This window comes from Strix aluco, chromosome 19 (genome assembly GCF_031877795.1).
Source record: "Strix aluco isolate bStrAlu1 chromosome 19, bStrAlu1.hap1, whole genome shotgun sequence".
NCBI classification, from domain to species: domain Eukaryota; kingdom Metazoa; phylum Chordata; class Aves; order Strigiformes; family Strigidae; genus Strix; species Strix aluco.
This window is the reverse complement of record NC_133949.1, coordinates 8,996,485-9,022,012: the sequence shown is the minus strand read 5'-3', so window position 1 is coordinate 9,022,012 and position 25,528 is coordinate 8,996,485. Positions and strand designations below refer to the sequence as shown.

At 47.7% G+C, this 25,528-nt stretch overlaps 3 protein-coding genes and 1 long non-coding RNA gene across 11 annotated transcripts; 3 read left to right on the top strand and 1 right to left on the bottom strand.

Moving 5' to 3' along the window:
• The first annotated feature begins 308 nt into the window (after positions 1–308).
• LOC141932057 (DNA-directed RNA polymerase II subunit RPB11-a) lies at positions 309–2,316 on the top strand. 2 transcript variants are annotated; one of them, XM_074845028.1, is made up of 5 exons: positions 309–449; positions 649–738; positions 808–867; positions 1,012–1,186; positions 1,809–2,316. In XM_074845028.1, exons 1-5 carry the CDS (start codon positions 397–399, stop codon positions 1,842–1,844), a joined length of 414 nt encoding a protein of 137 aa, XP_074701129.1. In that variant the 5' UTR covers positions 309–396; the 3' UTR covers positions 1,845–2,316. The 2 variants fall into 2 exon arrangements, with proteins under 2 accessions (XP_074701129.1, XP_074701130.1); XM_074845029.1 differs by lacking the exon at positions 808–867 and having other exon boundaries at positions 310–449.
• On the bottom strand, positions 2,224–18,943 carry LRWD1 (leucine rich repeats and WD repeat domain containing 1). Of its 7 annotated transcripts, XM_074845021.1 has the most exons (17): positions 18,729–18,943; positions 17,005–17,097; positions 16,478–16,624; positions 14,059–14,293; positions 12,951–13,070; positions 11,314–11,466; positions 10,449–10,589; positions 9,477–9,803; positions 8,753–8,879; positions 8,400–8,509; positions 7,740–7,947; positions 6,121–6,193; positions 5,886–6,026; positions 5,100–5,197; positions 4,346–4,507; positions 3,468–3,592; positions 2,224–2,595 (listed from the first exon to the last, which is right to left on the bottom strand). In XM_074845021.1, exons 3-17 carry the CDS (start codon positions 16,555–16,557, stop codon positions 2,455–2,457), a joined length of 2,241 nt encoding a protein of 746 aa, XP_074701122.1. In that variant the 5' UTR covers positions 16,558–16,624; positions 17,005–17,097; positions 18,729–18,943; the 3' UTR covers positions 2,224–2,454. The 7 variants fall into 7 exon arrangements, with proteins under 7 accessions (XP_074701122.1, XP_074701119.1, XP_074701123.1 ...); XM_074845018.1 differs by having other exon boundaries at positions 16,478–17,097; XM_074845022.1 differs by lacking the exon at positions 17,005–17,097.
• On the top strand, positions 6,202–10,936 carry LOC141932058 (uncharacterized). The gene is made up of 2 exons (XR_012625733.1): positions 6,202–7,746; positions 10,717–10,936. It is a non-coding gene; the product is annotated as an uncharacterized LOC141932058 (long non-coding RNA).
• ALKBH4 (alkB homolog 4, lysine demethylase) lies at positions 18,818–23,282 on the top strand. The gene is made up of 3 exons (XM_074845023.1): positions 18,818–18,940; positions 19,722–19,919; positions 20,386–23,282. Exons 1-3 carry the CDS (start codon positions 18,839–18,841, stop codon positions 21,025–21,027), a joined length of 942 nt encoding a protein of 313 aa, XP_074701124.1. The 5' UTR covers positions 18,818–18,838; the 3' UTR covers positions 21,028–23,282.
• Positions 23,283–25,528: the final 2,246 nt, after the last annotated feature.

Sequence of the window (25,528 nt, the reverse complement as noted above, 5' to 3'; positions counted from 1 at the left end):
GGGGCAGTTAAAGCTCTGCTGGTGGCAGCCTTGGTGGTGCTACTGGTGGTGGCACCGCTGCCATCACTGATGGCCCTCCTGGTGCCATTGCTGGTGGTGGTGTCACTGGGGGTTCTGCTGGTGGCCTGGGGAAGGTTCTGCTGGTGACAGCACTGGTGGTGCTACTGAGGGTGGCACCAGGTGCCATCACTGGTGGTGACATCACCGGTGACGTCACCGGGAGCCCCGCTTTCTGGTGTCACCGGCGGGGGCGGGGAGCAGCCTGGGCCGAGTCCTCCCGCCCGCTTGGGGGCGCTGTCGCGGCGGGGAGCGGGCGGAAGTGACGCACGGACGGAAGTGACGTACGGACGGAAGTGACGCGCAGGCGGAAGGGACGCGGCGAGCGGTGGCGGCGGGATGAACGCGCCGCCGGCCTTCGAGTCCTTCCTCCTCTTCGAGGGCGAGAAGAAGTGAGCGGCGGCGGGGGGCGGCCCTTGGTCGGACGCAGACCCTTGGTCCGGTCGCGGGAGCCTGCGGGGGAGGCCCGGGGGAGCCCTGGGCTCCCCCGGGCCTCCCCCGCCAGGCTCCCCGCGACCTCCCGGGCTGTATCGAGCGGCGGGAGCCGCTGCCTGAGGGGGCTGCGATAACGGCCTGTCTGTGTCCGCTCAGGGTCGCCATCAACAAGGACACGAAGGTGCCCAATGCCTGTCTGTTCACCATCAACAAGGAGGACCACACTCTGGGGAACATCATCAAGTCGTGAGCTAAGGCGTGGGGGGGAGGAAATCTGGGAGGGAGGGAGGTTGAGGCTTTCTTTTTTCTCCTCAGAAAGCTTAGTGACGTTGTGATAGATGTCACATCTGGCCAAAGCAACTCTGCCTTTCAAAAGTGAGGGAATAACCTCCCCGAACACACGCCTAATGCCCTGTTTGAAAGCATGTTGGGGAAGCCCATCAGAAACCTGGCTTTTTAATGATTTTTTTTTAAATATAAAAAGCTGCGTGGTTGTTCAGCGCTGCTTTTCTGTTGCAGGCAGTTACTGAAAGACCCCCAGGTGTTATTTGCAGGGTACAAGGTCCCACACCCATTGGAACACAAAATTATCATCCGTGTCCAAACCACCCCTGATTACAGCCCCCAGGAAGCTTTCACCAACGCCATCACGGATTTGATCAGTGAGCTCTCCCTCCTGGAAGAGAGGTTCAGAGTAAGTGTTGGGGTTTTTTTTCTTTTAAAGTATTTGAGCTTCTTGCAATTAAAAGTGAAACGAAGAGAGGGGTAGTGTATCCTGGAGCTGCTCTTTTAGGTGAATAAATTAATCAGAGCCACACAGCTTCGCGTTACTCGCCTGCTCTCGAGGGTTATGTGCGTGCCCAGGGTTCAGTGGGTGCTCTGCAATTCCCTAGGTGGCTGGCTTTGGTTTTCTCAGTCTTATTCTATTCTTCCAAGTGTTTTTCTGTTTGCATGGTTTTTTTTACTTCTGCCAAAACTCCAGGACAATATTTCCAACGGCTTCTCATTGCTTCTGCTCGACTGTATGATTGTATTTAGACCCTGGTTTTTGAGACTTAATCTGTCCAAAAGGTTATTCAGACAAAACCAGGGGGGCCATGAACAGGGTATTGTCTGTGTAGTGTTCTCTGATGTGCTGGTAAAAGGTAACAGTGCACCAATCTGTTAAATATGTTTTAATGTAAGTATTGTTTTCCTGGATGGTGTAGAGATTTCCGCTGAGCGTTTGTGGTGGTTCTTGTGTTTCACAGAAGACTTGTTACAAACGTTTAAACTAACTTCCTCTGGCTGTATGTATTTTTGTTTGTGTTTTACAGGTTGCTATTAAAGACAAACAAGAAGGAGTGGAGTAAAATCACCCCCTTTAGAGTGGACTGTACCTCTGAGGCAGAATGATGTATCTGTTAGTTGAATGTTATATTTAAACCTCCATTCATGGCAAATATTTCCCCTGTTGTCCCACTTATGTTTAGTTAATTCTTGCCAGCAGTAGCGATATGCTGAGGGGTGGTTTTTTTATACCAGACTTGCCAAGGAGTTAAATATCTTGATTTGATGGATAAGTCATTAAAATGATCTCTACTGTTCTAACTGGAGCCTTAATGCAAATATTTGTACTGGGCTGTTGGTCAGTTTATTGTGAGTGTACTTCCAGAATGAGAAGCTGCTGAGTGACAGCGGTAGATGAACTCTCTGCTTTTCCTTTTCAAAAAGTCTAGGCACTGCCAACTGTACCAGTATTTTGTTTTATTAAGTGTCATTTCTATAAAACAAATGCACAAATTGTGAAAACTTACAGTAAAAGAAACCAGATGTTTACAATGACTTGGTGAGTTTTACAAACTCTTACCTTTTTTTTCCTAGATCAGCTATTATGTGCAAGAGAAAACTTAATGGTTACATGGGTAACGGTCACTAATACTGCACTATTTCAAAGCATGGGAATGAAACTGTTACAAGGGACTATGACTTCTTCCAAATTGCTGTTATGTTCACACTAGTTAGAACGACAAGGTAAGTAAAAGCAGGGTCAGATACCACATTGTTTATTAGGACTTCAGTCAGCTGCTCCTTGTTTGCTTGAAGCTCTGGCCACTTGAGAATCTATGAGGAGAACAGAGATTGGGTAGGAAAGGAACAGTGGTATTGTCTCTGAAAGTGGAAGGTTATTAATTACAGCAAGGCCTGGTTTGATGACTGGGTTTCTGTGGAAGCTGCTTCCCTTCCCACCTGGGGAAGCTGAACAGGAAGGTTCTTCCCACTGCGGGGGGAGGTGGTGCAGCTCTGGCCCTCCTCCTAGAGGGGAGAGCAGGGTTTGACCAGAGGCTTGATCAGAAAGGAGGATGTGAAAGCAGCTGAACTGAGTGTTGATTTGGGCACTACGCTTGCAAAAACTTCACAGAACGTGAGGTTGTGTCATACCTATGTATAATGATAGCTCCAGACCACGTTCTGCAGTGAGCCTTTGAATGTGTACACCTTCACCACCCCAGGGAGCAGAGTCCAAAGAGGACTATCTCTGGAGGCCAGGGAAATATCAAGCAGAAAAAGGGGGGCATGAGCATATGGAAACAGTGAGCCCTTTACTGCGTGCAGTTCTGCCAGGGCACAGCTGCTCTGCCTTCCCTGGGCCTGTCAGGGAAATGGTGCCTGGATGCGTGTGGTGTTGGGGTCTCCAGTTTAACCACTTAATTTTTTACCGAGGGCCCTCCTGCTAGGAAAAGTTGCCGAGCTGCAGAACGCAGGAGCAAACAGACTGCTTTACAGCTCCTAATTCCTGTCACAGTTGTGTTTGTGTGAGATTTGAAAGATGGCCTTGGTCACACTCTGGCGAGGATTGCTTTTAACTGCTTCTGAGTGTTAGGTACAGGAAACATGAGGCATGTTCTGGTGTAAATCTGCTCACGAGCCTCAGCACAGCTGCACTGGGGTGGAAGGGAGGCCTGGCTCGGCCCCAGAGGGTAAAGGAGACCCACCTGCGAGGGAGGGATCCTCTTGTCTGAGCGCTTTCCCTTTGCAGAGCTCCATGCTGTGGTGTAGCTTGAGAGGTTGTACATCCACACACTTCCCTTCTCATCACCACAGAACACGTACTCTTTTGCTGTAAGACCAAAAGAAGGAGGTGGAAAACCAGTGTGGAATGGGGCATCTCCTCCTCTATAGACCAGAGCTCAAGACAGTGCTGTAGGATCTCGGGGGAGGATGTCACACTCCAGCAAAATTCTATTTCCAGCACAAATATATTAATCTACCTTGCTCTGAAAAAAGTAAATTCATTTAAAGATAAATCAGCTGACTTACTCTAGTACAGAAAAGCTAGTGATAGATGTTTTGGTATTCTGACTTTTTGGTTTTGGAAAGTGGCAATCACATCAGGTTTGTCTATTCCTTGTCAGTCTTAAAAGCCAGCTGCCCTGTGTGTGGAATTCCTACCCCTTACTTCAGAGGCACTGAGCACCAAAATGGCTCCAGAAAAGCTGCAGGGCCAAGCCACCAGCTCCGTGTGCTTTGCAGACCTGTACAAGGAAGACCATATGTTGGCCCTGTACAGTTGGTGTAAGGCTGTAAGCCTGAGCTGTTCCCTGACTGTATGGGAGACGGTATAGCTGTAATTATTTATTATTTTTACTATATACAGGTGGTGCTGTGCTGGAGCTGCAGTGCAGTGAGGCGAGGGCTCTTGTTGCTTGCAGAGGGGAGGCCAGACATGCTCTCTGAGGTGGGCTGAAATCCAGGCCCCTGCCTCAAGCTACAGGCTCCTCTGAGGGGTGAAAGGGGAGGCACCCACAACTCTTCCAAGCAAGTCTTGCACTGTACAACCTCGCTGCTTGCCCTGCGGAAGGGTGCTGCCTACCTGGGCAGGTGCTGAGCGTCAGGTAGGACAGGTCTGTCGTGGACCACTCCAGCTCGGCGAGAATAACTGCGCCTACTGTTCGCTGGCATCCCTTCCCCTTTGTGTCAAAAGACCGACTCCAGCTCCACAAGTATATGCATCCCAGTTTAGAGCTCTTGGAAACTAGGGAAGAAAGACAGGAGAGGCTGTCAGTGGCTGAGAAGTAAAATGCCTCAAGACAAAGGCTGGCCTCAGGTGGTCCATCCAGAAGGTGGATTTTAACATGGGGTACCTGATACCAGCAGCAACTGTTTCTACTTCCTTTACCTTATTTCAGGATAACTAAGGGCTGCAGAGGGATTTTTCAGTCCCATGCTTATGTCCCTGAACTGTAGAACAAGCATAAGCTATTCAGAAAGACCCAGCCCATGCTTTAAGCACTCTCCCAGATGTAGGAACCCCCAACTCCCCTGCAAAAAAGTGCTGCTGCCACCAGCCTGTGAGCAGAAAGGAGCTCTCTCCCCTTCCCCTTCAGTACTGCTCTCAGGGGTGGGTCTACCTAGTTTCCAGTCCTGCTCAGACACGGGTTTGCACCTCTAGCCACATTTTAGGGAAAGATAAGTGACTCTGGGAGACAACTCCATTCTGTGTAGCTCCCAAAAATCTAAAGAGGTAGTCACACCCCATTGAGTCCCTCTGCTCATCATGCTGGCTGCAGCCTGCCGCATGCTGAGATGCCTGACTTCCTGGATTGAGCTGTTGTGTTTATACTCACCAACAACATCATTATTCAGAAAAGCCACACCATCAACCCTGTGAGATGTTGTCATGCCTCCATCTTCATCAGGGAACTGGAATAGTACTTCAAAAGGCCTAGAGGAAGGATGAAACGAGTCAAGTCCTGAATGGGCAGCGGTGGAAGGGCACTTGGGTACAGAACCCAGAAGGAAATTCATGTGTTAGTGCATCTCTTGCTAAACTCAGATGAACTGCTGCTTGAACTTATGCTTTTGGGCACCCGTGTTTATTAATACAGCAGAAGCCCATTTGCTTAAGAGACTGCTGGTTTACTTCATCTCTTTTTCTAGGCATCAGGATTAGTATGTCAGCAGGGCATGACTTCACTCGCTTCTTTCTTGTAATTTTTTTCTGTGCTCCCTGAGAGTGCCAGTTTCCTGGGTAACCTCACGTACCAGAAGCAGGGTAGGCCTTGCTGTGAGACTCGAACTCGATCCAATAATTTATACTCTATTGCACTATTTCAAGGTGATACGCCCTTAAGTTCTAGGGTATTGTATTACACTCATGTCAGCCTTCCTTCAAAGCAGCCTGCAACACTTGTAGACTGGAGCATCCATACAAGCTCAGGGCTGCTAGCTTTGATCACTCCTTTAGCACCACACTAGTATTTTTTCTTGCCACTATGAGGAGTACATTTTAAGTTTGGTAGGACATGCTGCTTTTCTTGCTCAGACCTCCTTGGTTAGCAATAAAGCCCTTCCTAGGACTACCTCTTCTTGTTATGGAAAACAAATGGATGTTCCCAGCTTTTGGTTCTCACCTGCTTTTTTGTTCCTTATCCAGTTTTATGTTCCAGGCAAAGCAGCCGCTTTCACAGCCAGCCAGCAGGTACTGATCTGGGCAGGTGGGGACCAGGGCAATCCGTAAGGGAATAGAGAGAGCTTCCAGCAGCAGCAGCTGGCTACAAGGGAAAAAAGAGAGTAAGCAGTTAAGTGGTGCTGTGACGTGAAGCTATAGGCTCCTGGACTGGCCACGTCTGGTTTTTGAACCTTTACCTTGCTTTGAAATTGTAGTCACAGTCTGGAATCCCAATATCCCAGAGTGCAATTCGCTTGTCATAGGATGCAGCTGTGGGACACAGAAGAGAAGCAGGTAGTGACACCGCTGCTCATCTGGCTCTTCTCGTGCTAGCTGGCAATTCTACCTGTGTCACAGGCTGTAACACTCTAAGCCTGTGGCATCAGAGAGCTCATTAAAGCACAGCAGCAATCACCGAGGCTCCTGGCTCAACACCACTTCACAGACATTGTCAAACATGCAGTAATTTGCATTCTTATCCTGTGCTCTAAGAGGAGCAGATAAAAGACAGTTTGTTTCCTGGTGTCCATTACTAAGTTGTGGCTTCACAAGGTCATTAGTTAGTGTCCCTTTAGACTCGTGTTTCTGGTCATGGGTTCTAGTGGAATCGAAAATATAAGCTCCAACCTCTACTCTCAGGCAGATGCCACTTTATTCCACATATCCACCTCTTACTGTCTTCACATCCACAGCAGCTCCCCTTGGAAAAGTCAGGCACTGGCATAAAGTGTGAAAGATACTTAGTATCTTTGTCACCAAGCTGACATACTGATAGCAGAAACAATCCTAATAGATTACTCGGACTAATCTGGATCCTAATCAGGTGGCACCCCTCAAACTCAAGAGTAAACAGGTTAGTGTCCAGTCCCCAGACAGGCATGCAGAGACTCTCACTTCATTACTATAAATTTTTCTATGCAATATGAGCCTTGCCGTCCACGCTACTATATGGATGTGCTATCAACCTCCTTATCCCTCTAGGCTTCTGCCTTTTGCACTCTTGAGCTGCTTCTTGGAAGGTATCCACTACAGATATCCATGCTTTAGGAAAATTCCACTTTTAATGGTTCAGGTAGCACTCTAATCACTCCAGGATGTGGGTAATTGGAGGCAAGAGAAACAATGCGCTGTGGGGTGCAGGTGTGGTCTGACTGGCTCTGTAACAGGGTACTTTACAGGCCTGACAATGCAGCTGCAATTTGTAATATGATGGTTCGTTTCCTACCAGTCCCCAGGCCTCAGGCTCTGTGGGCCCTACTGTGGCAAAGCTCTCTTCTACAGTGGGACCTGAATAAAGATTTCTGAGGAGGCACAGAACTCAAAAAAAGTTCATTTATTCAAAAGCACTTAAGTGCATAGTTTTGGTCAGTGGAAAAAATGAAATCCAGCAGCCCATAATACGCTGCACTGCCCCTGTTGCCATGCTTGGCGAGAGCCCGGCCAGCTCAGCGCGGGCTCAGCGCTCACTGCCTGGCCCCAGCAGGCTGCTCTGGCTACCATTCTTCTTACTCATCCCTGCAGAACGGATCCACTACCAGACTTGTTTGTGGCTAATGGGTGTGTGACAGCCACCCTGAGAACTACCAAGAGAGAAACAGGAGCCGCTGCACCTAGCTAAAGAGTCGGGCTCTGGCTGAAACAATTCGTACCTTCTGTAGATTACTGCCATGTGAGACTAACAGTGCTCTCTCCCTAACGTCTGTCCGTGGTGTGTGGTCCCTACCTGCACCTGCCTGCACTGGTGACTGTTCCTCTTGTTAAGGAAGCCCAGCCTTTTCCACGTTAAAGCTAAAGTGATTCTGAACCAGAGACTTACTAAAGAGGTGAGTTTCTCGAGTTGGGCTGAAGCAGACAGTAGCAATGGGCTTTTTATGAGCTTTTATCTCTCCGTAGCAGAAGTCTGCCGCCACATGAATCAGTTTGACGATCCCTCTCCTCCCAGCAGCTGCTAAGATATTATGACATTTCTTCCGACTGTCACCGATCACCATTGTGAGGGTTGTCCATGCAACACTGAAAAACTCCTAGGACAGAAAGAAACCAAGAATCCAGTGTGAAAGAGAACAGCCAGCAGGACGGCTGTTTGCTCAGAGATAAGACAACTATCACAAGAGCTATCCAGGTGAAACGACACGACTATCTGAGGGCAGAGCATCGAATCTCAAAACAACCCTCAGAAGAACACAAACTATCAAAACAGGATGTTTATTCCTCTAGGCCGTCAAGCAGTCTTAGCAGCCTGGATACACATACATATGCCTGTGTGAGAAGAGGCAGACTAATCTTTTAAACTCATCAAACCAGGCTAAAAGGATAAGCAAGAAATGTTTACTATCTACATTCTTTTAAGACCTGTCCATGCTAATGCTTGAAACCCTTTCAGAACTCTTTGCAATATATATTATGCATACATGTATGTCATTATAACGGGTTATGGTATATCCATTCAATGCTTACTCTCCCAACTGCAACCTACCTCTGTAGCCACCTTATACTTTTTCAGCACCGTCCCCGTCTCACAATCAATCAGACAGACAGATTCCCCTCCACATGTTGCCACAGTTCTGGAGGAGCTCACAATGGGATCTGAAAGATGAAAAGAATAGGTGAAAAGTTCCCAGGTTCACGGATAATGCGTGAAGACTGCAGCTTATCACTGCCTGGTGCTCTCCCAGTCTCCTGTTTTCAAAGTCAAAGAAGTATGTAAACAAGTCTCTTCCTGACAACGGAGACTACAGCTTGAAGGAGCAGGGGTCTAACGCATGGAGTCCGCTGGGATTCCAGAGCCAGGTGGTTCTGGGAATCCTGCAAACCTCTTTAAGAGCTCACCTTTCCTGGCTCCACAGTCTAGCAATGGCTCGAAGACACAGGACCAGAGCTGCGTTTTAAAATCCTCGCGGCTGTTGCCTTTACTGTGACACTGAAGAAAATGCAATGGCTCTGCACTGACATCCTCCTACAATAAACCATCCACATTTAGAAAATTCATTCCCCTGACAGCGGTTTGCCTGTGATTGCCTTGACAGAACCCTCTACTGAACACAGCAATCTGAATTAAACTGAAGTAATTTTCAGCCCTTCTGTGCTACAGAGAACAGGAGAGACTGACGTGTCACCAGTGCTCAAGACTCCTAAACCAGCAGGCCCCAGCAGTGAACCCCATTTCCTGCTGCAGAGAAATGTGAAAAACCCTTTAGATCCCCACTGGTCTGAGCTGAGGGGGAAACACCTTTCCCCATGCAGCCATCAGTTTGACCTGAGAGCAAGTCATGCCAGTCCCATTTCTAAGAACAGACTTTCAGTGCACCACCTCAGAGCGCTGGTCCATCCATCCCCTGCAGGGGATTCACTTCTCCAGGGGGGGGCCTTCCCTGATGCCTCTGAGAGATTTAAAACAACAACAAAAAAAACACAAAAACAAAAACCGTAACTCACAATATATCTGGCCAATTATGAGCTCTAAGCTGTGTAGAGCTCTGATGAAATCTGAATGCGGCTCCTCCCACTAAACCAAGAGGCCAAAAGCCAGTCCCAGGGGGGCTGATGAACATACCTTGCCCTTGGAGTTCTTCACTGGGGTCAAGCTAACAACTCCATTCTCCTGTTCTTGGCTTTTCTGTTCCCCTGTCAGCTGGCTGGATCTTCTGTTGCTTTGCCCCTTGGGACACTGCTCTCCATTCTTATCTGTCCCTTCAGCTTCCTCCTGAGGGGTTGCCTCTTTGGCTGGCTGGTTCGATGTTCTTGGTTCACCCTGCACACGACTGGACTTTCTGGGATTAACTACAGCCTCCTCCTCGGTGTTTGCCTTGGACTTGGACCTCTTGTTTCCAGAGCCTGGTTTTGAATTATTTCTTTTCCTCTTGCCGGGCGTTACTGTGACCTATAAAGCATACTGTCAGTTTCTGCCAAAGGTTTCTAGCTTCCCTGAGATGTGCAGATCATTTGTAAATCAGAGAGATTAATTATTCAAATGCAAATACCATCCCACGGTTACAGACTGGGTTCCAAGAATCAGACAGCCCAGAGCTGCAGAGTTCCTAGAGGCAGAAGCTAATGAAAATCACACAGCCAGCCTCATTTTCATCTCCCTTTCCTTGTCCCAGTTACTTGTGATTTACATACGATGTGGAAAAACAGATCTGGCCCATGGACCAAGGGGGTTCAGTCTGCAGCCATTTCAAAGAAAGCAAGTGCCATCACGGTCTGGCCATGCATCAGCCCAGTTCTCTCATTAAAACCATCCCTTCCTCAAAGGAGCGGCGGAGTCAGTAGGACAATACTCGTGAAATCTTTTGGGTCCCCTATGAGAATGGAAGCTCTCTCCTCTTTGAGAACAACTCAGCCTTCACATTGCTAGGAAAGCTTCAATCTGGCCATAAAGAACAAGCCTCAGCTGTTGAATACAGGCTGGAGCCTGAGACTGCCCCTACAGGGACCAAGAGGGTCATAAATGTAAACTGACAAGTGCTACTGAATTCTAAGAAATAAAAAGGACATTGTTAGCGTAACTGGAAAAATCACCTACCTGGTCCACATCCTCTGCAGCTTCCCTGGGGCTTTCTGTACTTTCTGCCTCACTCTCATCCATCTTCTCCTCTGGTTCAGGATCTGTATTTAACTCCAGACCAAGCGAGTACGCCAGAAACTCTTCCGCAATCATTTTCACCTTAGAAGCAAATATGTGGATATGTTAAAAAAAAAAAAAAAGACAAGAAGCAACAGCAGGCGAACTCTGATGTGTAATGACAAGAGCTGCTTTGCTGAGTTTTTACTATCTGCTTCCACTGCTCTAGGTGAATTTCACAAATGATGGAGGAGCCCTCAGCTGACAGCTTGGCAGGCCAAGTCCTCTGCTGACATTACACGACCCAAGAACTTCACTCTGTCATGGGTACACATTTGCAAAAACAACAGCACAGCAATGAAACAAGATAAAGGAGAGATGGAAGCCTCAATTGTATGTATGTACATACAATTAAAACATATGTTACAAACTAAATGCTATCTTTCCCCACTGGGAGTAACTGTCATTATCTTTTCTCCTTTCATACAGCTTCCATCAAGACTAAAGGTTGCCATTAGAGTTATTCGCAAATAATTAAGCACTAAGGATACTGTAGTCTTGTTAATTAGTATGAGTATCATTATTGCTTATGAATTAAAAAAACAATGTTTAAAGGCAGTCATGCAACTTGGTGCACATTTAGTCCTGGTGCTTCTGTAACTGCTTAACAAAGCAGTGAAGAAAACCAGAGAAAGTGATACCACCTGCCTGCAAGAGCCCCGATACCCTGAACGCAAATCTATAGGGCATTTTAATCAGACCCGTTCAGAATCAGGCTGCAGAGTCCCTGCCTGAAGAGCTGAAGGGTAAGTGAAACGTAACCTACCCGCCAGCGGGTGAATTCACTGAGTGAGCTGGGTCCATACACTACATTGGTTTGTACTGACTTCAGGAACTTTTTCTTGATGGACTTCACTTGCTCAGCTGTGTACTTCTCAGGAAGTTGGTCACGGAAGAATTTTTCCCAGTGAGCGGTAACCTAGGCAGAAAGACTGGGTTTATTCAACAGAATACTACAGAAAACCAGAGCAGAAAAGCACAAGAGTACTTGTGAAAACACTTAAGAAGTTGCCAACCCTGAGGCTCTGCTAGCTACATGACGGCACTGCTTCCATTTATTTTATCAGTGTTCAAACCATGACTTCAGCTCACAAGAAACCCAGTTCCTCTGAACCAAGCTTAAGTGAGTGTGGCTAAGCAGATATCAAAGCAATGTCTGATTTCATGCCTCTGGATCCATAGCAAATGGTCTTAAGGAGTCTTAAACTGTGCCCTACTAACACGGAGTACCTGACAAGTAACTAATTTATTATAACAGGCATGTATTATAACACGGATGTTTGAGTTTTCTTGTAGTCCCAGTGCATGTGTTAGCAGGACTGGTGCACATACCATCCCCATTTATAGATACCTTGGCTCCAAAAGGCTTCTGAACTACAGGCACAGTCACGCAGATGCTCACCTATCAGCACAGTTTCCCATCTGAGAGTTTCTGGTGGGTAGTAACACATCCAGAAGCGTTTGGACCCAACAGACATTGGACATTTAGACACAGCAGTAAGGACTGGGCAGCCAGGTACAAAGCAATACCATCAGGGAAAGGGATCTGGGCCACAGATACGAGCACAAAGTGAACACCACGGGGGGGAGTATTTGGTGTCTCGTTAAGCAGCCAACCATGCCCAGTAGCCTGGAGGATAAGAGGCTGAGCAGCCCTCACCAAGACCCTCTGAGGTACAAGGTGCTACACAGATAACACCACAACAAGCCATCCCAGTCTTCAGTATTTGATCTCTCCACCACTGCTACACAGAAGGAATCGACAAGATAACTATCTAGAATACAAATAGTAAGAGCAGTACTGTGCAAAAAACCCCCTTTTTCATAACAGAACAATAATTGTGCTCAAGATCACAACGTGCTTTGTGGGGAGAATCTGTCAGCAACTAAACTGTGTACGTAAATGAGTGAAAATACAGTTCCAAACATGCCCAACTGAAGAAGAAAGAACAAATCCTTGTTCCTGGTGTATGCTGGAAAAAGCAAGATTATCCCCAGCTTGGTTTTGTGCTCCCCACTCCTGCAGCCAGGACAGTAATGTAAATTAGATGGGGAGGTGTATGCAGCTGTTATGTCAGCACCAAGCTTCTCCCGTTTTTGAATGATGATCAGAGTGACCTGAAAAACTAGAGGGTCAGACACAGATCTTGCTGACCCTGCTCCTGTAATTTAAAGTGAAGGCAGAAGTTGGCTACACAGAACAGGTAGAGCAAATGCAAGCAGTGACCAGAGAAAGCAGCAGTAAGACATTTACTGGGTGGACCATACTGTGGGCTGTGCTCAGATCACACCAGAATTATTGTTAACCATTTGATGCTTGTTTGTAACTCGGTCATTACACCGAGCACAGTATTTAGTTACTTCTGAGGTGTTCAGAGATTAAGAAAATATTACATGTCTTACCTTGCTGGTCAGCTTACGACTATTGACACGCCTCACATGATTAGCCAGTTTGGTTATGTCCTTGCCATTCAGTAGCCGAAGATTTTGCAAAAGAAACATTACTTTATAGTCATCATTGAGCTAGAAAGAGAAGACATCAGAGTTACAAAAACTGTACACATGGTACTTGGTTTAGCTTTAGTCCTTTATTAAAATACAGCCAAGGATAAGAATAATATATTTAGTCAGGGAAGGCCATTTCGTAAAATCTTCTCAGCATTTCCGACTTGAATATCGCCTTTAGGTGTAAATTAACATTCTGCTACGAGTTGGGTTCTTAAAACTGTAGACAAAAGACCTGCCTCACACTTATGCAGTACTAACATCCAACACAAGGTGGTGGCGGTGTAACCAAGGCTCGTCTGCTCGGGCCTGAGTCTAACACTGGGTATGCTGTCCACATCCTTGAACTCAGAGTGAGCATCTAACACAGAGGAGGCCTACCCTGCCTACAGTAAACGTATGCGAAGCAGGGATTCTTTGGGTCAGGTGCGTTTTAGGCCAGACCAGTTTCCCAAACAACCATACATATACTTCTGCCAGCATGCAACAGCAAATTGGGGATGGCGATGGTGGCTGATGCCAGTTTAAAGCACAAGTAAAATTACAGTTTCAGATGTTTACACTGTACAGTCAGCAGCCTCTTGGGAAAAGTCAGAAAACCTAAACTAGACTAATCACCAAGTTTAACCCCTCATCAGAGGACCAAGTCTGCTCTTCCAGAGCACAAGGGGCACGAAAAGTAACATATAAGAAGGACATTTCTACACAGTCATGACTGTATTTTACACAAGTGTAAGATATCCTGTCTGATAAACTACCTAAGATGGGACTCTGACCCATCAGAAGTTCAAGATAACCAGATTTTAGTATCTGAGTGGTTTTGAGCAAGCCACTCTGCAGACTGGGAAGCAGTGGCACGAACTGCTGAAGAGGCACAAAAGACTGGCTACTTTCTCAGATGCCCTAACACTTGCTGCCTAAGAACAATATATAAGAACTAGGCATAACTGCTGTTTGTTTCCCCCTCTATTTAATGTTTCGCTTGTAAGGATGGGAGGTAACTCACTGTCAAGTACACATTGTTCTCGTATGTCAGCTCCTCGAGCAGAGGGAACTGTTTCAGAGCAGTTACATCTTCCAGTTTGTTGTTGTTGCAGTTTAGGACACGCAGATCCGGCAGGGTTAGACTGTTGGGAAATTTGTCCAGTAAATTATCAGAGAGATCTAATTTCTGCAGATGCCTCAGTCGGGAAAACAAACGTGGGTCTAAGTCTCCAGTCTTCAATTGCAGCTTGGACAGGCTGAAAACAAAAGAGAACATGAACCACCTGCAGTTCATTGGAAACACAAGCGCTGACTTTCACAGGATACAAGGTCCCACCTGGTGGCACCTCTCAGTCTAGCACAACTCACTGGGTAAATCTGACCAAACCTGCTTTTTCTTGTCTGCAGCATTCCGGGCTGCAAGCACACATACATGGAAAAGATGCTGTGTCTGAGCTAACAGACACCATCGGAGACTTAAGTCTACCAAAGCATTTGCAGTACAATTAACCTGCAATCCAGATAAACCTCCTATGGGTAACAGCTGGCTGTGAGCTGTGAATCACTGGAAAAGTTCTTGTTTGCAGAAAAAATTACACCTCTAAGAATTTTGGTATTTTATTCCTTTGCAATGTAAATTCAACAAAACAAGTTGTGGCAATAGAGACACTTATTCACTAGACCATCAGTCTACCCTGTCCACAGAATGCACCAGATTTATTATTTCACTCATTTTTTAGAAATCACCATCTCACAACTGGTGTCAGCAACGTAAGCCTACGGTGATTCCAAAAGGCTAGTCCTGTCCTCCCCCTCACTTCATGCTGACGCTTGCACTCAGACAACGATGTGGCAAATTGGATCAGTTTGTTGATTCGGCTCAAAACTTTTATTCTCTGCATTAGAAGTTAAGTTCAGGCCAAGTGCAGAGTAGGTCCTCAAATCGTTTGGCTGTTTTCAAAGAACTAATTTCACAAAAAAAGTGATTTTTCCATTTCTTTTACAGTGCATTTTGCTGCAAATACTTCCAGTGGCAAATATGGAAATCTACCTAACAAAACCCCAAGGCTGCCACCAAAACAGAAGCATTCTGTCCTGAAAGAGGAAGTGGTACAATATTTGTGAGGGGAGAAAAAATACTTCTCCTCTGTAAGAAAGTGAAAACTGCATATTATAAGAAGGGTCATTTAGAATTGATTAGATCATTTAGCTGAGCTCCAAAGGGAGCTTTCTAGTCCTGCCAGACATCTCTTGAGGACACAAGCCTGAGTTCCTTTAACAAACAGAATCTCCATCTCTAATGATTAGTAGGCCTTGTAAATATAAATATAAATGAAGTGTGAATAAATGAGGTAAATAAAACCAGGAAGCAAGACCACTTCTCTTTCACTTGTTATCTCAGAAGCCTAACCAGCCAGTCCAAGCATATAAGAAAGGTTGAGCAGAATTCAGCTGGCTGCAAAGCTGGAGTGTGACTACTGTGTCATTTTGGGGAGAAACTCAACAGACTGTTCCCCAAACGGACTTTCTGAAATATAACCCTTCAAAATTATGGTAGGAAGCTGCATGGAAAAAGACTCTCCAGAAATTCACTAATTCAAACACCTCAACATCACTGTTACCCAGATGACTGCAGCCTATATTCTTCAGATAAACTTCTGAGTTTCTCTCTAAAAACAATTATTTTAGCACAAGACAAACTAAAAGAAGTAAATTTCAAGAGTACATATGAAACCCAAAACTCTTACATCAGCAACAAAAACAACAAATGCGCCAGCCAGAAATTGGCTAGCTGAGTCACTTGGATTGACCAGTTCTGGAATAGCAAAATTCCACTGTATTAAACATTTGGAAAGACACATATTTTTGGTGACCTTTGTTAAGGATCTGAGCAACAAAACTGTTTTTAGTGGTTTCTAAGCGTGTCAGAGTTTATTCTCCCTTTCTGAAATGTTTGAGGTACTAACATAACTGGATTTAAAGGAGATGGAAAGTGATGGAGGGAGAGGAAAATGGAAGGGAAATAATGCCAAAAATATTTTTTAAACCCTCTAAAATCCAGGTCAGAAGAGATTTTCTTATTCACATTAAGCGATTGCTAGCAAAGACAGAAGTGTTTGAGAGTAGGGAGTATATCTTAGGGTGTAGAAATCAGAATCTGGCCTTAAGCAGTTCTACAAAAAGAAGGTGGCAGCATATATGCAACATAAATGGCGAAAAGAGGTGGCAACTGCTGATAACCTATCCAGTGAATGCAGTTCCACTAGTGCTCACTGATCCTGCATCAAGAATGCTATCTCCTGTTCTGTGCTTTGTAACTGTCTCTTTTTTCAGTAAATGACAAATAAAAAGAAAAAAAAAGAAAAAGAAAAGAAAGACCAAAAAAAGGATCGCCCAGGCTGAATTCAGCTGGAATTTTCCATGGGCCTGTCTGCACTTACTTCAGTGTCTCAATCTTCCGGAGCCTCGTAGATCTTGGAACTGCTCTTTCCAAAAGGAGTTCTGTAGTAATTTTTGACATTTTTAATCTCCACCCCTCTGCTGGAATCACTAATCAGTCAGCTGTAGGATCTCTTCTTGTAACCTTCCTGGTAAAACAAACAGGAATAATAGGAAGTCCTTTCAACTGACTCCAAAAGCGGAAAAAAAAAAGTTATGAGGTTAGCTACTGATTTTGCTACTGTGTTTGAAGTTGCCTTTCTCACACGGTTGAAATTAAGAGACTGTTATTATGCTGGGCACACACTCCCAACACACTGACCCAACCCACCTCCAGAACAGCAGCGATACCTCCCTTGGCTATTAAAGCGACAGACTTGCTGTAGATGGAAGCTGTCCACGGGGTGATAGCACTCGGGACTAGGACAGTCTCGCCATTACCTGTTTGTACCTCTCCTGAGCAACAGGGCTGTGCTCCAAGAACTCCGACATGCTTTCAAATAAACAGCAACAGTAAGAATAAATACACCTGTTGTGAATGTCTTCCTCCCAAGGAAATGACACAGTGCGCTCACTGGCCTGGCCAGATGGATAGACTCTTGGCTGACGACTTCTAAATTCCCTAAAATTTTGGAAAACTGAATTAATTACCAGAAATGTAAATACTCACCAATCAATATCATTTCCTCACCAAGAAAACAAAAATCGGCAACATTCTGTATGTTATTGGTAATTAACAGATGTTTTCACGCATCGTTGTGGATAGGATAGTCCACGCACACACACACACACTGATATTTAGAATAATAACAGCAATAGGGCCAAAGCAGCCTCATGAAATTACTGGTTCGTGGCTTACCGCTCTTTCTGACACAGATTCCAAGAGAGGGAAATAAAAGAGAAAAGAGCTCCAAGGCCAGGCTCACTACTGTCCTTTTGTGTTAGTCTCACCACTGCCTAAACGCCACTCCAGTAAATCGTGAGGAACATGCAAAGCACTAAGCTGTTCTGAGGCTTGACTTTAGCACCATAACACGCCTACAGCACTGAGCAATGGGGCATTCCTTTGTTAACACCTGTATGTAAGAACAATCCTTCGTGTATGGAATATTTTATACCAGCATAAAGAACACTAAGCCTGAAGAGCAGTTCAAACAGCTGATGTTCAGGATTTGATCCTTCAAGAGACAGAGCTGTCACTGAAAGCCAAACCACAGGATCGGGTCCTTACCTGCTGAACCTAATAAACCTCCCTGAGTTCTAGTATCTGTAACAAAAATTTGACACCAGTGACTGTGGATGTTCCCATCACCCTCTTTTTGACCACACCGACACCTCAGACACAGCTGTGTCACCTGTGACCTCACGGGAGCTGCAGGGGAGACCACGACATAACACGGGCCCACCACCACGACATCACGAGCGACACTGCAGAAGGCACATTCAATTATCCGGGGGCCTGATGAACCCCGTAATCCAGCCGAACCGGGAACTGCCACCAGAAGCTGCCACCACCCCTCCTCCTGCTCCACAGCTTGACCAACCTTTTGGGCTTGGCAGTCCTACAGCAGGGTATCGATTCAGGCCTGACTAGCGCAGCAGAGATTAAAACGAGTTTAGTTTTAACTATCCTGCACCGACTGGACCACTGCTTCAGCTAAACCAAGGGGAGCCCGGCACCACCAGCGCTGCCCACTGCGTGATGCCCGCTGCGCTACGGCTGCCATGCTAGGGATGACAACGACGACGATGCCAGCCTGTCAGCCCATCCAGGGTCGGCCTCCCGGGTGCAAGGCGGCCCCGGCGGCCCCTCAGACGGCGGCAGCCCGGGGGCCGTGCCCGGGCCGCGGGGCACCGGCTGCTGGGCGCAGGCCGCGGCACCGACCGCGGGCAGGGCCGGCGGCCCTGTCTTCGCGCCGAGGCGGCCAGGTGCGGCTCTGGGCCGCAGTCGCCGCCTCACGCTGCCCCCGCGCGGCGCCGCTGCCCGGAGGCCGCGGTGAGGGCCGGCGCCAACCGCGGCCTGAGGCGCCCCCGCGGGGTGTGCGCTGGGTGGCGGGACTACAACTCCCAGCAGCCCCCGCGGCGCGGCCGGACCCCGCTCCGCTGCTCGGCGCCGCGGGGGCTGCTGGGAGAGCAAGTCCCGCACCCCCCCCCCCCCCCCTCCCCGCCCCCGCTCCCTCGGCCGCGCGGCCTGCGCTGAGCCCGCCCGCCCCGCCGCCGCTCGGCCCCGGGTCCCTCCCCCGCTCCCCTCACCTGGAAGCGCGCCGGGCCGCGGCGGCGGGAGGGGAGGAGGAAGAGGAGCCGGGGAGGACGGGAGAGAGGAGGGGGAAGGGAAGGCCGTATCCTCAGCGCCGCCGGCTCGGATGGAGGCGGCGGGCGGCGGCGACGGCCCGGGCTGCGGCTGCAAGGGGATCCGCTCCTGCCTGCTCTGCGAGGGGCCCGCGCAGGCCGCTCCGCCCCCGCAGGTACCGGGGAGGGGGCGGCGGGGCGGGGCCGGCGGCGGGGCGGGGCCGGTGAGAGGAGTTGGGGCGGGGGGGGGGGGGGGCGACTGCCATGTTCCCCTCAGGGCGGGCCTGGCGGGGGCAGGGGAGGAGCGGTGGCTCAGGCCCAGGGGACAGCCCCCCCCCCCCCGGCTGTGGCTCCCCCGGGGGCTCTGCGGGGCCCATCGAAGTGCTGGGCCCCGAGCAGGAGCCCAGGCTGGGGACAAAGCAGGGCCCCCCCCGGGGTGTTTGTGGAAAGATCCCACGTGGCTTCACCTCAGTTACAGATGCCCACAGCAACCTCAAAAGCCAAGACAGACCTTACCTGAGTTTCATACATTAAGAAATGACAGGTTCACTACAGCTTAGTCTTTTGGCCTTGGCGATTTTTATCAACTTTCTTCATTCAATATTTATTGATACGACAAACTATATCTCTACAGCCCGCCAGAGGAGTACCGACCATTAATCTCCTTATACGTTTGGCACTGAGGATCATCTGTTCTTCCCCGTCTTCGCAGGATAAAGACATTACAAGGGAAGAAAAGCGGCTTCAAGCAAGCAGCACAGTAATGCTGCAGCCGTAAAAAAAGCAGGGAAGAGTTGTTCCCCAAAAGCAGCTGTAAAGTTTCTCATGTCTACAAGAATACTGTACAGGCAGTTTCCATGCTGCAACGTCAAGGTTGCAGGGGTAAATCATGGAAGTACCTTATTGTGATGAGCTTCTCCCCACTGCTTTTTTTCTTCTCCATTGTTATTTCCACAGGGAGAAGATAATTTCACTTACTGTCCAGCAACAGGCCTAGCTAAAGGAAATGAGCACTCGGAATTTGCTGGCTGGGCATTTCCATTTCCAGGGGTGTTTCTGATGGAGGAGTTCATTAGCAAAGATGAAGAATCTGAGATAGTTGAACTGATGGATCAAGATGACTGGAAACCATCACAGTCTGGCCGAAAGAAACAGGTTTGACTTTAGAAGCACATTTGTTCTTAGATCCCTCTGGAAAAGGAAAGCTGTTTTCAGTTAAAACACAGAACACATGCAATTTTCATGGAATGTTTTCCTTTGGAAGCTTTTCCTGAAATCAATTGCAAGAATTACTTGTAATTAAAGTCAACTTCTTGCAAAAGTATATGGTAGTTGTAACAAATCATACTTGATGGTGCATGTTCAGGCATTAAAGTTCAGAGAGTCTCCAGGCGAAAGAAGTGGGTGTTTTGGTTTTACTTTACAGGTGAGAAATCTAATTCCAGCGAGATTCATGTAGCTTCACTGAGGCCTTTTGCAACCTGGTGACCAGGTCACCTGAAGAGATGAGAACTCAACAGTCTTGATTGTGAGCCCTGTAGGGATCACAGCCTCTCCAAAAAGACTTGTCTTAGATTTTTCCTTAACACCTGCTTTTTCCCCCCCTCTTCTTTTCCAACAGGACTATGGACCCAAAGTGAACTTCAAGAAACAAAGGCTGAAAGCTGGCAGTTTTACCGGTTTGCCAAGTTTTAGTAAAAAGATTGTGGCACAAATGAAGGCCTGCTCTGTACTAGGCAGTTTCTTACCTGTTGAACAATGTAATCTGGACTACATGCCAGAAAGAGGTTCTGCCATCGACCCACATTTTGATGACTGGTGGCTTTGGGGCGAGCGTCTGGTTAGTCTGAACTTGCTCTCAAAAACCGTGCTATCCATGTCTTGTGATTCAGAGGACAGTATCCAATTATTTTCCACTTGCAGTAAAGAAAATGGGGAATTACGTCCCTCTGGATCGCTCACAGACACGTCAGCATGCAAAAATTCAGGTGAAGAGGGAAGCAACTGCATTTTATCCCCAAGGCTTGTTCCAAGTAAAGAGGTGGCTGTTGCCATTCGGTTACCCCGAAGGTCTCTGGTGGTGCTGTACGGTGACGCACGGTACAAGTGGAAACACGCGATTTACCGCAAGCACATAGAGCATCGCCGAATCTGTGTCACGTTCAGGGAGCTGTCTGCGGAGTTCAGCGCTGGCGGGAGGCATGAGGAACAGGGGAAAGAACTGCTAGAAATAGCCCTTTCATTTCAAGGAAGACCAGTGTGATCAGCAAGAAGCAGCTGGAATTGCATTTTGTTAGGAAATTTGAAAAATAAGGTACAGAATTTGTACGACTGTTTGTTTCTGAAGTGCGCGTAAGGAACCGGGTGTGTACAGAGATAAGCCAATCAAATGGAAATTTAACAAACAGAAATGAGAGTGCAAGGAAGGGGTCTGCTGCTTGTTTCTTCGAAGACTCTCCTGGGCAATGGGAGCTTTTAGGCAAAAGTCAGAAATGAGATGTTGTGTTCATTGTAACAAAATGCAAAAAGCAAACAACCAGTTTTTAAGTACTTAAATGAAACCAAGAAAGAAATTTAGAATCATTAAACTGAACTGAGTATCAAACTGCCCTTGGCACAAATTCAGCCCAAGCCCTGCAGTAGATTTTGACCTTTCCTGGCCCATACTCGATTCTGTCGTGCTGCTGTTAGCGTTGCACTGTGCCGTAGGGACACGACTATCTTCTCACCCACTTCAGATAGGTCCTTTAGAGATCAGCTCTCCAGGGAAGGAGGGTAAGCAAGCGTCGCTCCACAGATAGTACAACACACTGAGAACTAATTAAAGTAATTATCCTTTGCTGAAGATTCATGCTCTAACAGTGAGGATTAATCATAAATACCACGTGTGACCTATATCTTCTGGGACCAAGGAGCAGAATTTGCAGAGGGCTGATGCTGACTCTTCTGCAGAGACAGCTTGGACAGAGTTCAGACCAAAGACTTGCACAGACTGTGTTATTTTCTGATCATTTGTCATCTGTGAACCCCGCTGTCAACTCTCAGTAGCAAGAGTCTGATTTTGGGAATAAGCCGGGCAACAGACTGCAACACTGGTGGCTATCATTTTTTTTCTTGGCACCTCCAGCAGTCAGGTTTGAATCATGCCTCATACCTAAGACTCAAGTAGTCATTTGTAGCAGAAGCTGATCTGCGGCCATCTGTCTGCTCCGAACAAACTTCTGTGCTCTTGAAAATGAAGTTGTGCTGAGGAAGAAGTGTGATCTTTTAATAAACACAGATGTGTCATCAAAACCATTCAGCACAGTCACAGCTACAGCAATAAAACAACACTTTGCAATGCTGCCTGGTTTTGGTCGGTAAGGAAAGAGGGGACGCATATTACGTGGGATCTCGGCGTCCCTGCGCAGGTGTATCCTGCCCTAGCAGTACTTCCTCGGCACACTGCACAGGTTTTACTGTATAGTAATGCACTCGTGCCATAGACACTGCCCCCCATTTCAGGCACTGCCAGGGGGGGAGCTTTTCCCCCAAGAAAACAGTTACTAGAAATGAGTGAAACAGTTTCAGTTCAGCCCAGTATTTAAACAGCTGTGGACATTGTCAATGATGATGATTCCAAAAGGGATCCATGAGCAGGGCTCCTGGGGGCAGTCTTAAATCCCAAACCTCCACCCAGGCTGGCGAGCGGCACCTACGAGCTCCAGCAGTGGCTTTGGCAGACACCACATGCTCTCTCTGACGGAAACCCGTCACGACAAACGCAGCCAGCCAACACGCAGCAGGCAGGCCGCGCTTGCTCCACAGCCAGCTTTATCCCTGGAAGTTTCTCACAGGCTACCAGCCCACTCCCAAAAGCAGGTCCTTGTGCTCTCAAAACAGCAGTTCCTAACCTTTTTCCAGCGGAGTGGTGTGACCAGCATCGTGCCGCTGGTGTCGGCGGGGCTCAGCAGCTGTGGTGAGCGTGACGTCCCCAGGCCAGCCCCTGGAGCTGCCGCCGGAGCAGAGGACCTTCGGCGGGGCAGGAGGACACGGCTGGCAGCGTGCTGGAGCTCAGCACAAAGCCACGCTACGGGAGGAAACCCAGGGAGCTTTCACAGAGAAAGCGTTGAAGCCATACCCTCATCACCCTTCCAGCACTGAGCCTCTCCAGCAATCTGCTCGTTGCTCAGCAAAGTGCGGCAGTCAAATATTTCCATTAATGTTTGGCCCTTATTTTCACTGCTCCCTTTTAGATTTATATCGTGCTTTCAGCCTGTTAAAATACTTTCTGTGTGCGTACCTGCTGTTTCATTCTCTCAGCAGTGAAAGCAGATGATGGCTTCTGATGAATCAGTGCCACAATAACAAGATACACAATATTAGTTCATTTTGTGCTCTGCATTTGTTAGCTGAATTTTTCTGCCTTGACTGAACTATATGAAAAGCTGCTGTTCTTGCCAGAAAATTTCAGCTCTTCCTAGTTGGTACCTTAAATCTGAAAAAATGCAAATAATTAAATACTGAGCCAAAACCTGAGGGCTTTGTCTAGATGTTTTTGAAGTCCAAAACTTAATGTAGTCACTACGCAGTCATTGCTGTGTCTGTCTTCTGACATTTTTCACCTGTTAAGCAGTCTCTTGGGCACCATCTTAGATCAAAATGCAATTACATACCCATCGGTTCTGTATTACTTTCTAAAACTTTATGTACATTCTCTCCTAAAAAGCCAGAACTGCAGTGCTGCAGAACATTAACAATTGGTTTGGCCTGCCAAGTATCATAGCAATCTGAGAAAAGTATAAAGAGGTTTTAGTCTTAATTAATTAGCTCTTAAGAGTAATTTTAGTCACTGTGCTAGTATTATTAATGTAAGACAAACTTTAACAGTCTTCATGTTATAGGAATTCCTATCACAGCTGTTTATCTCCTTAGCCAAGATTAGAACTTGTAAAACACATGCCCTCGTTAAAAGGAAGTGCATCTAATTGTTATCTACTTGTGTATTTTACAAGAAGGAGGATAATATCTGACCAAGCTTTTTTAAAAAAAGGCAAAACCCCAGTTAACCCAGAGAGGATGCTGGAGGACTTGAGATGCCTTTCAAAAAAAAAAATCAGTCTGAAATCAGCAAGAAGCATAAAACTGAGCAAGTTTATCCAGTTTCTCTCACACAGCTGGACAATAACTGAGAGACATACATTGTTCTATATTAAATATTGCTCATGCAGAGAGAAAACAAGAATAGGCAAAGCTAAAGTACAGAGGTGGTTTTTTTACTCCTAGTGCTCACGGTTGTTACCACCCTGGGCAGAAGGCAGCTCCCAGTCGTACACACAGGTATTCATGGGATCACTTTCCAACTTCAGCCAGTCAGTAATTATTGAACCCACTTTGTTTTAAATGGTTACAGAGGAGACAGCCTGTGACAAGTTAATGGCAAAGTAACGGTGCTGGCACAGCTGTTCCGCGATCTGAATTTGAGGTTGCGGCTTGGGGGGGCGGTTATTGAGGAAGTTGTCTTAAAAGTAGGCACAGCCAGATAACGAAGCTACAGCAGCAGGGAAACTCAAAGGCCTTTTGTTTGTTTGTTTTAAGGCAGGGAAAGAAGAGAAAGGACATTATGAAATCCCACAGAAAGGCAAGGGGAGAACAGCGAGTGCGAGCAACCGGTCCTGCAGCCAGCCGGGCACCCTGTACCTCCATCCCCGGGGCAAGCTGGGACTGCCCGTCCCCGAGTCCCAGCGTCAGGGAACCAAAGGATGTTCGCTCTGCAGCTGCACCCACCTCACCAGCTCTCTATAAACAGTTCCACATATTTGAGTGCTTACCGCAGAGCGCGCTCCACCCGGGGCTCTTGCACAGTATCGCTTTCATCTGTCACATGGGTCAGGCCCGGACGGTCAAATCCAACATCTACTGCCCCGGTCATAAAGCTTCCCCGAGAGTCACGTATCCACTGAAACAACAGGGAGGTGACTACCAAGGCCAGGCCTGCCCCAAGGCGATGTTAAAAATAGGGAGCTCACAGTAAGAGCTGCCACTAACCACAGCAAAGGGAGAACCCGATACTGTCCGGCTCCAACAGCTCCCTCCAGCTCGCATTCATGCCTGGTCTTGACTCCTGCTGACGAGAGGAGAGAAAGGAGTTGCCTCCTAAACCAAGGCAGGTGCCCAGGAACTATACGAAGCAGGGCTGTACCCCTGTCCTTGACAGCTCCTTCCCCGCTTTAGGGTGGGCAGGCAGGGTCCCTCCAGTGCTGGAGCCTGCACAGGCATTTTTCTGCCGGGCAAAATCTGTCCAAAAAAATCTGAAGGAGGATTCAGGACTCTGGAGCCAGATCGTGGCTGCCCCCTGTGGCGAACCCCACTGCAGAAATGGGAGAAATGGCCCAAACTGTTCCAGAGAGTCACAGCCCAAGGGAGCTGAGAATTAGGGCAACAGCCCCTCAGAACTCCAGCACCCCAGGGCCCAAGGCTGGTACAGAAAGCTCACACGTGCCAGGGGAGATCCTCAGCGCACGTCCCCAGCCCGAGAGCGGGACCCTTGGGGGAAGCATCTCTGTGCAGATGCCACAGGAACGGAGCCACACCAAACCTGGGACACCCTAGGAACGACAGAGAGGGGACAACCCAGCACAGAGGTGGCCAGGCACCGGCAGGCAAACCCAGACGTGACACAGGGCGCTGCCAGCCCCGCCGGGACACCAGCGATGGTGTGGAAAGGCAGGCATCTCCACGCTTGACTGATGGGAATCGTGCTGACAGCCACGGGGGCAGCAGCA

What these genes read in the sequence shown, in the direction of transcription:
- LOC141932057 (XM_074845028.1), top strand. Translation starts at nt 397, where the DNA reads ATGAACGCGCCGCCGGCCTTCGAGTCCTTCCTCCTCTTCGAGGGCGAG. An exon ending in CTGGGGAACATCATCAAGTC is followed by an intron (nt 739 to 807) that starts GTGAGCTAAGGC and finishes TTTTCTCCTCAG; the next exon opens with AAAGCTTAGTGACGTTGTGA. An exon ending in TCCTGGAAGAGAGGTTCAGA is followed by an intron (nt 1,187 to 1,808) that starts GTAAGTGTTGGG and finishes TGTGTTTTACAG; the next exon opens with GTTGCTATTAAAGACAAACA.
- LRWD1 (XM_074845018.1), bottom strand. Translation starts at nt 16,557, where the DNA reads ATGTCAAAAATTACTACAGAACTCCTTTTGGAAAGAGCAGTTCCAAGA. An exon ending in CTGCAGAGGATGTGGACCAG is followed by an intron (nt 9,804 to 10,448) that starts GTAGGTGATTTT and finishes TATGCTTTATAG; the next exon opens with GTCACAGTAACGCCCGGCAA. An exon ending in TCTGAATAATGATGTTGTTG is followed by an intron (nt 4,508 to 5,099) that starts GTGAGTATAAAC and finishes TTTCTTCCCTAG; the next exon opens with TTTCCAAGAGCTCTAAACTG.
- ALKBH4 (XM_074845023.1), top strand. Translation starts at nt 18,839, where the DNA reads ATGGAGGCGGCGGGCGGCGGCGACGGCCCGGGCTGCGGCTGCAAGGGG. An exon ending in AGGCCGCTCCGCCCCCGCAG is followed by an intron (nt 18,941 to 19,721) that starts GTACCGGGGAGG and finishes TTATTTCCACAG; the next exon opens with GGAGAAGATAATTTCACTTA. An exon ending in AGTCTGGCCGAAAGAAACAG is followed by an intron (nt 19,920 to 20,385) that starts GTTTGACTTTAG and finishes CTTTTCCAACAG; the next exon opens with GACTATGGACCCAAAGTGAA.